Source organism: Argopecten irradians, unplaced genomic scaffold, assembly GCF_041381155.1.
Source record: "Argopecten irradians isolate NY unplaced genomic scaffold, Ai_NY scaffold_1033, whole genome shotgun sequence".
Lineage (NCBI taxonomy): Eukaryota > Metazoa > Mollusca > Bivalvia > Pectinida > Pectinidae > Argopecten > Argopecten irradians.
This window is the reverse complement of record NW_027188500.1, coordinates 1-8,704: the sequence shown is the minus strand read 5'-3', so window position 1 is coordinate 8,704 and position 8,704 is coordinate 1. Positions and strand designations below refer to the sequence as shown.

The following is an 8,704-nucleotide window of genomic DNA, read 5'->3' as shown; positions in this document are numbered from 1 at the left end:
TTAAGCCATCTCTCAACGTTACCTTGAAACAACTACGGGTTCAGCACACCATTTTAACATTGAGTCGTTTGAATGCTTACATCTGGTTTTCAATAAGGTCTTTCAAATGTTATATACTAAACGTTCATTGTCTATATTTACATTTTGCATTAGCAAATGAGATAAAACTTAATTTACTTTATGTATTGATATATTAACAACAACGAACACAACTTTGTGTATCTCATTGTTTTTCAATATCAAATTTTATTAAAAATTTACAGGATATTATATAATTGTCCTCACACATTAGATTCATTTAACACACAAACATACATAATTTTCATATCAAATTTCCTTGAATATTATCTTTTTAATAAATGGACATAAATTCTTTGTACACATCTAGCGATATCTCTCTACTACAGCCGGAGTAGTATGTTTGATGAGACAAAATAAACACACACAAAAATCAAAACGCAGAGAAAAAAAAACAAAAACACGATAATTTCATTACAGTAGGCCTATAATAGTAGGCCTGATATTACGTAAATCACACTAGAAAATGGCAAATTAGGTTATCCTACCCATCTTTTCTGTCATTTGATTTTAATTTCATGGCTTCTAAACTTGACAAGAATTACCTGGATTAGTGGAAACTAGTTTTTTAATTATCATTTTTTTTTAAATATGATAATGTAATTTCGCAGTAACAACTGTAATTGTAAAAGTTATATGAATATGTATAAAATAGAATGCTTATAGGGTGATTCTCAATTTTTCTCATATACAAGAATCATTTTCGGCTGGAAACAATATAAAAATTGGCCGATCGCCATGTGTAATATATCCACACCTCGTGCTCGCAAACGCACGTGTATTTTTTCAATGTCAAACATCGAAGCACACACAATACAAAATGCAAAATCAGGTACGGTTTGATTGACAGCTGGCAATCCGTCAGAACCTCAATAGATACCATTACAATAGATTATTTGAGTTAAGAAACACTAAAAGCTGTTTACGCAATGAGATTATCCGTTAACGGGATTCCAAAGGTGGACAGGTGTCAAATGATGGAGATAACATGCATTGTGGTTTAATGCAGTAAGTTTTATAACATATCGGAGAGGACACAGGTAATATTAGGATACAAAAGGTCGCCGATTATTTATGTAAGTTGTTTTGATCATGATACCGTATAAGGATTTTTCATTTTGTAAGATTCAAACGTGGACAAAAACATGGTCAATACCGAAAATAAAAATGTCATCTTACGATTTATAGATACTTACCCGCGCCGTCATTCAAGTTCAAAATGTGTGATGAGTATAGCCATACTGTTATTCTTAAAAATGCCCACTGCCGATAAAGCATAAACGATACTCATCCTTTGAACAATAACGGATATTTTATCAAGTATATATGTGTATAATTAACACAAAATATATATAACATAATTTATTTTGCTTATGGTGCATGCGCAATCAGTTCTTCATTCCGGAAAAATGTCTTTTCGGGACGATGATTAAGACAAAAAATATATTTAATAATTTCTTTTGCTTTTGATGCATGCGCAATTATTATTCATTCCATAAGAGGAATAGTGTCAAAGAGGTTTTTTTGGGACGCAATTAATTATTATTAATATTTTCCATCTTGAAGCTAAATGAGAACCTCAAACATTTCAATGGTGGTAATGGTGTAAATTAAGTAACTTTTTAACTGAAGATAAATACTAAATCGTCTGCTCCTGTTTTTGATAGAGAATAAATACTATTCGTTAGCGGTGTATAATTTTCAAGGAAAGACAAATATCTGAATTTGAATATGAGAATTGACAAATAAAAAAAATTGCATTTTTTGCGTTCCGTTTTTATAACACATACACGTGATTTACACATACATGTCTACATGGTTTTTTTCTGTGTTTAAATTCCAATCCATTTTCCAATTAAAAAACTATCAAAGATCAACGTTAATTCAAGTTTCAGCCATAAATGGTTTTTCTTCAAACAAACACATTTTTTGGACATTTTGCAAAATGAAAACAATAGCTGAGTGATTTCCTTAGGTGGCTTACGATTTCCGTTGTTTCTGTAGTATTTAAAGAATTTCATGCTACCAATAAAATATTTTTAATGTTTACAGGTCATATTGCCGTAAACGTTAGGTATGTAAATTAAAGAATAATGAAAAATCGTTGTTTCATTTCCCTTACACCATCAGTCACCTAACGTGACTAATTCACACGTGAGCAATAGCTCGTGAAGCGTGTCCGGGTACAGTCTTAGTACATTTGCACTATGACACACCATTATCACTAAAACCGATATATATCACAACACCTAATTGTTATCTGCCGCAGAAAATGCGATTGCTTTGGATTTGATATCAGCTTTCTGTCTGGTTTTCAATTACAAATATACCTGATTTCCAAATTGTTTAGGAAAGGGCGGAAAGTAAGAGTTGTTCACATGGCTTTAATCCCGGTGCTAATCTTACTAATTGAGCACAACAGCTGCAATTTGATAACCTAAAAGAAGATTACGTATATAACAATAATGTAGTTGCACTTTTTTCAGCCAGTTAACCATGCAAAGTGACAATGCATCTAAAATCCAAATTATGGCCACAGTGGTTCAGACAAAGTGTTCCCCAAACAATTTATTTACACAATTTAAGCTTTTTCTAAAGAAAATTTAAGCTGTTACCATCGAATACATATGAAGCATATAACATGATTTTATGTATATGGATCAGAATGGTTCACCTTTCAAAGCTGTTCTTAAATTTCATTTCATGCTCTGAGATTTGATTAAACTGTACCATGAAAGTTCGTATTTCGTTAAGGTATAACGCGTGTCCATAGATTTTGTTTTTGGGGGTCCTAAGGTCTCCCCCGAGAAGGAAAAATATTACTAAATGTATTTACGATTGCTGAGATGAGTTTTACGATGTATTTTGATGACTTTAGAGCGTTCTTAACATGGTAATTTTTCGAATTTAAATTCCTGCAATTAAATAATGATAACTGTGAATGTCGTCATATCATTATGCAACCCTGCTCGATCTGAACTAGTCCGCTAAACCTGCCTATATTATTAGGCTTTCCCCCCCCCCCCCCCCCCCCCATATATTGCCCGTTCCGAAAAGGTTGTTATCTGCCCTTGATGCTGGAACTCTTTTGTGATTTTCGGTACGAAAAGCGCGCATTGGAATGTCTGGGGGCTAACAACATCCGGTGCACTATGTCCCACAGAAAAACGAAGAAATACTGCTGTTCCTGCAGTAATTTCAGAGGGAAAGAGGTCGACAGTAAGACAATATCACTTCACAGATTCCCGGCTGACATCAAGATTAGAAAAGTATGGATTCAACGATGCAAGTTGTCAATGAAGTCCTTCAAGTTCACCGTAAACAGCAAACTTTGCTCCAGTCATTTTGTGGGACAACGCGGACCAACACCAATACACCCATTACCATCAATATTTGGAAGTAAAATATATCAAACTTCGGTGAGAAATTAGTTTTATTACAGATTTTCTATGTTGTTGGTCGATTTTTAATCTTTGAAACTCTGTGATTATTTGATAATCATGACCTATTAATAAAATTATACACATGCCCATAGTTTATAAATATGTTTTTAGCTAATATACTGCACATACACATAAAATATGTTTTATAATATATTTCCAGTAATCAGCATTTAAGATAAACAAGGTATATCTATTTTAAATTTGCTCAATCAATTAATGCTAGCAATGATTTTATATACCACATATAAAAGGTTATTTTTTTCCTATTATTTTTCTAGAGTTTGGAGAAATCATGTGATCAGAAAATGGCCACAACCTCAACATGTAAGATGGATGTTTTGTGCAGTGATGTAGAATCTGAAATATCAAGTAACACCAGCATAGCCACATCTGATTCTGCAACTGGAACATCTGTGCTGTTACATGATTATTGTGGACTTACAAATATAAATTCCATTGCTAACATCAGAAATCAATGTTCACAAACAGCACCATCAGCAGTTTCTGTAAGTACACAGACAGATGCCACTCTAATCAAACAACACTGTAGTCAAGGAGCCCAAACAGCTGATGTTCAAACGAGAGAGATTGGTATTCAAGTAAATTTGCCACAATTGACCTTTGATGACATCCATTCTGATGACAAAAAGTGTACATTTTATACTGGAATGCCAGATACTAGCACATTCAGAGCTTTATTTGATGAGCTATCTGAAGATGCAGCCCAAGGAACAGGTAGTAATAGTGATTTCACTGTTGGTGGAAGACCTAGGTCATTGCGTTTGATTGATGAATTTTTCATGGTTCTGATGAGGCTTCGCCTTGGACTCATCCTTGAAGACCTTGCCTTTCGATTTTGTATATCGTCATCAACTTGTGGAGAAATTTTTAACAAATGGATTGATTATTTAGAGCCAAAGTTGTCCTTTCTACTTATGTGGCCTTCAAGGGAAGTAGTCAATGAACATATGCCTTCTTTATTTAGAGACAAATTTCCAACAACTCGAATAGTGATTGACTGTACAGAAATTAAAACTGAAACACCAAACTCATTGAAATTAAAATCTGTTATGTATAGTGACTACAAATCACACTCTACATGGAAGTCTTTAGTTGGTATAAGTCCAGCAGGTACTGTTACATTTGTGTCTGATTTGTGGGCAGGAAGTATTAGTGACAAGAAAATAGTTGAAAAAAGTGGATTGTTAAACTTAATTGAACCAGGAGATGCGATAATGGCAGACAAAGGATTTACCATATCAGACTTAACTACACCCAGAGGGATCCATCTAATCATTCCTCCATTCAAACGGAAATCTACATTTTCAAAGCGCGAGGTTCATAACACTAAAGATATAGCTCAGGCTAGGATTCATGTTGAACGTGAAATGGAACGTATTAAGAACTTCAGGATTTTTGAAGGTGTTTTACCGATTTCAATGTCCGCTCGTGCTTCAAAAATCTGGAAAATATGTGTGTATTTAACCAATTTACATCCACCATTAAAGCCATTACCTTAAGTTAATAAAGTATTTCAAAATGAATTTGTTTGAGATATCTAGCTATAGATGTAGAGACATGTATATATATATTAAAGGGGCAGATTGCCTGAAAATATGACAATCTTTTTGCTTGCACTTTACTTTTTTGCTTCATGTTGACAGATGTTACTTCTTTGACTTATATCATTAGTTTGAATAAATTAATGATATAACTTGAAATTTATACATGATACAGCTGACTTCAAGATAACAAAATTTTTTATTGTACTTTAAAAGTTACAATTTCCATCCAACTGTTCCAAGGCAGGTTATTTTGGATAATGAGTTATTTCCCTTTAAAGAGAATAAAAGTGTGATAAATATTCTCATTTTTAAGGTACCGTAGACCTGAATCTCTTCAATATTGAATTTACAATTGCATGTATGAGTTTCATTTGATAATTATTTTTTTTTTTAATTATTGGTATATTTTGAAATCATCATCAATGATCGCAGTTCAGTTCATTTGCATGAGATTAACTTTCTTCATCGGTCCAAATGGGGCCGCGGTGGCCGAGTGGTTAAGATGTCCCGACATATTACCACAAGCCCTCCACCTCTGGGATGCGGGTTTGAATCCCATGTGGGGCAGTTGCCAGGTACTGACCGCTGGCCGGTGGTTTTTCTCCGGGTACTCCGGCTTTCCTCCACCAACAAACCTGGCACGTCCTTACATGACCCTGGCTGTTAATAGGACGTAAAACTAAACAAACCAAATCATCGGTCCATGCAAGCAACAAAATTTACAATCAATCCTTTATTGCAATTTCTTTGATATTTCTGAGAGATAAAATGTATGATTAAAGAAACTGTGTCTTATGAATATGACTGAATGTTGAACTTGAGTCGGTTGTCGTGAAAACACTCTAGGTTAACAAAATGCTTCAAAATTCTGAATTTTTCATAAATATTGATAAAGTCTTTTTGTTTCATGAAGAGAGAATTAAGTTTTATTTCTGTATATACTTTTAGTAATGATACATGTACATGTATGTCCTTTCAGATTTTTACTTCAAAGTGTAACATTCTATTGATAGATGACAATATTACACTATCAGGTACATGTTTTTAGGAAATTCTATAAATATGACATTATTTTAAATATTTACTACAATTTTTTATATCATAACAATCTGCCAAAGCTGCCAAAACCTTTCTGTGTATTATTCATTAGCATTCAAGGTTGATCAAATTTTATTTTGAACAGCAGATACAGGTATGCACAGATACCATAGTTAACACTGTAATTGTATACAACTTCATTGTATATATACATGTAAATGGGATGCACATGACATATGTATTTTTATACATTAACAGCTTCTACTTTGATAACAAGAGATTTCTGCTTGAGCAAAATTATACATGTACTTTTTAATTATAAATATTCATAACAAATGAGACTTGTAATTGTGATGGATATTAAATAATATTATAAAATAAAACTTATTACATGTTATTTTAAGTTCATTGTTGGATTTGATTTTACATTTATTTACGGTTGATCCTTGTTACATAAAAGTGAAATGAATTAAGTTCACACAGTATCCTTTTCAACATCAGAAAAAGTACTGTATTTGATAATCGTTTGCGATGTTTCCTTTGATAGGATATATAGATGTGGACTATCTACATGCATACATCAAACAGTTGTTTCCCTCTCTGGACTCGGCGACTATACAGCTCTGGTATCACTGCATTTTTATAAAAAATATTAAGTTTCTTAACAACATCTTCCCAGAAGTCCTTGTCAAATGGAATTCTCTCGACTGAAATTTTCCCAGTGCATGTCCAAATAACAAAGTCACACCATTGTTTTTGACTAAGGGCCATTTGTCCTTGCACTTGATAGTAATAATTATGTGTTCTCTTCAGCATTACCTTCCCATCATTCAACTCACAACAGAACTTTGGGTCCTGTGAACACTCTTCTGGGGAAACAAATTTCCATTTATCTGAAGCTGGGCATTTTATCTCAAGTAGACCACTGGCATTTGAATTAACACAATGTCCACAGTAGACACAGCCATCAGGGCTTGCCCCAAGATGGGGATACTTGCAGTTGACCACAAGCCCACTTTGTTTCACATTAATCCCTGGATGCTCCTTTTTCATGAAGTTAATGTAAGCCCGCCGTGCTGCAGCTTCATGTTGTTTACCCCACTGCACATATTTGTTTCTGACTATGTCTGTGTAAGCAAAAATGTCCTTAACTGTGGGCTCAAGTAGAGTGCCCTCCCTCATTTTCACAATGCGTCCAAAGTTAGAAGCAGTTAACCTGCCCTTCCTAGCCTCAACCCAAGCATAACTTTTGCTTTGATTCCTTGTCAAGCATTCAATTTGTTGACACTGTGCCTCTGTTACTTCCATTGAATTGAAGTGATTACTGAATGTTGTTTTACAGTCTACATTGGTCAAGTCAACATGGTCGCAATAATGAAAGTCAACATTATGTAACACTGGTAATGTTAAGTCTTCAGATGTTTCCATGGGGAAGTTTGTCAACCATCCTGCCTTTGACTGGTTTTGCAAGAGTTTAGCCCTGAAACGGTTGACATTTGTTGATAATTTCAAATTTAACTTTGTCTCACTACCTATCTTTACATCATCATCTTCTACAGATTCATTCCTTCCAAATAATGATTTCCTAAACTTGATGTCTTGAGACTTTTTAGGACTCAATTTTCTTTTTCTGGGATTATTCCATTTACATTTGGTTGATGTTGGTGCTAATTTACCCTCTCGTTTCTTTTCGGCAATGTCTGATATGGCATAAAGAAGTGCTGCTATATGATTGCATGCTTCACCTTGTCTGCAACAAGAAAGAAAAATGTATGTTACTTTGATTATTATTGTTGTGATATATACACACAGCAAGTGTAAATTAATTTACTCGAACTTAACTAATAAAACTAAGTTTCCTAACATGCATTTATATCTATATTCAATAAATTCATGTGTTATGAAAATATAAAGTTCCGTTTTTCTAGGTTTAAGGCCTCAAATATTAAATCCTGAAGGAACTAAACTTAAGCTATAACTTTAAAATCAATTTTGTAAATCAATAACTGATAAATGTATTACATACATGTATATAGTAAGCTGTTTGTGCCTTAGTATTGTTTATGTTAAATACCGGTATAGCATAGAACGGAAACAACTGAAAACAACATACCCAGCAGTACAGTTGCAATAGGCTGAATTTACACAAGCTGTTACTTTAGACAACATCACCCAAACCACATAATCCGGGCTGTCCTTTTTGTTGGCTGTAGGCAGCGATGGTAGAACTTTTGCTCTTACGTAGCAGTGGCTAACGTTTTCATCAATTGTGGCTACCTGCACGCTATGAACATGTCCATCATCATAGAAAACTTTGGATTTAAGTTGTTTCTTGCTGTTCATTTTAAGCACTATATAATTATAAATCTCTTTATCATAAAAAGTTTCTGGAATAAGAAACATGTCATTGGACCATTCACTAGGCTTAACTACGTTTGGATGTGGCAGAGTTTCTCCTAAAGGTGTTGTCAAGTTATTCTTTTCTCTTTCTTTAACCTCCTTTTCGTCATCTTCATACAAAATATTAACGTCAGACAACCCAAGTAATCTCGTACCTCTCGCACGTTTCAGCAGTTCAGA

At 33.8% G+C, this 8,704-nt stretch overlaps 2 protein-coding genes across 2 annotated transcripts; one reads left to right on the top strand and one right to left on the bottom strand.

Annotated features, from left to right (window-relative positions):
- The first annotated feature begins 3,118 nt into the window (after positions 1-3,118).
- On the top strand, positions 3,119-6,532 carry LOC138313894 (uncharacterized). Its single transcript, XM_069254143.1, has 2 exons — positions 3,119-3,497; positions 3,800-6,532. Exons 1-2 carry the CDS (start codon positions 3,153-3,155, stop codon positions 5,039-5,041), a joined length of 1,587 nt encoding a protein of 528 aa, XP_069110244.1. The 5' UTR covers positions 3,119-3,152; the 3' UTR covers positions 5,042-6,532.
- Positions 6,459-8,698, bottom strand: LOC138313895 (uncharacterized). Its single transcript, XM_069254144.1, has 2 exons — positions 8,238-8,698; positions 6,459-7,874 (listed from the first exon to the last, which is right to left on the bottom strand). Exons 1-2 carry the CDS (start codon positions 8,525-8,527, stop codon positions 6,692-6,694), a joined length of 1,473 nt encoding a protein of 490 aa, XP_069110245.1. The 5' UTR covers positions 8,528-8,698; the 3' UTR covers positions 6,459-6,691.
- Positions 8,699-8,704: the final 6 nt, after the last annotated feature.

What these genes read in the sequence shown, in the direction of transcription:
- LOC138313894 (XM_069254143.1), top strand. Translation starts at nt 3,153, where the DNA reads ATGCTGGAACTCTTTTGTGATTTTCGGTACGAAAAGCGCGCATTGGAA. An exon ending in GTAAAATATATCAAACTTCG is followed by an intron (nt 3,498 to 3,799) that starts GTGAGAAATTAG and finishes TTATTTTTCTAG; the next exon opens with AGTTTGGAGAAATCATGTGA.
- LOC138313895 (XM_069254144.1), bottom strand. Translation starts at nt 8,527, where the DNA reads ATGTTTCTTATTCCAGAAACTTTTTATGATAAAGAGATTTATAATTAT. An exon ending in TATTGCAACTGTACTGCTGG is followed by an intron (nt 7,875 to 8,237) that starts GTATGTTGTTTT and finishes TTCTTGTTGCAG; the next exon opens with ACAAGGTGAAGCATGCAATC.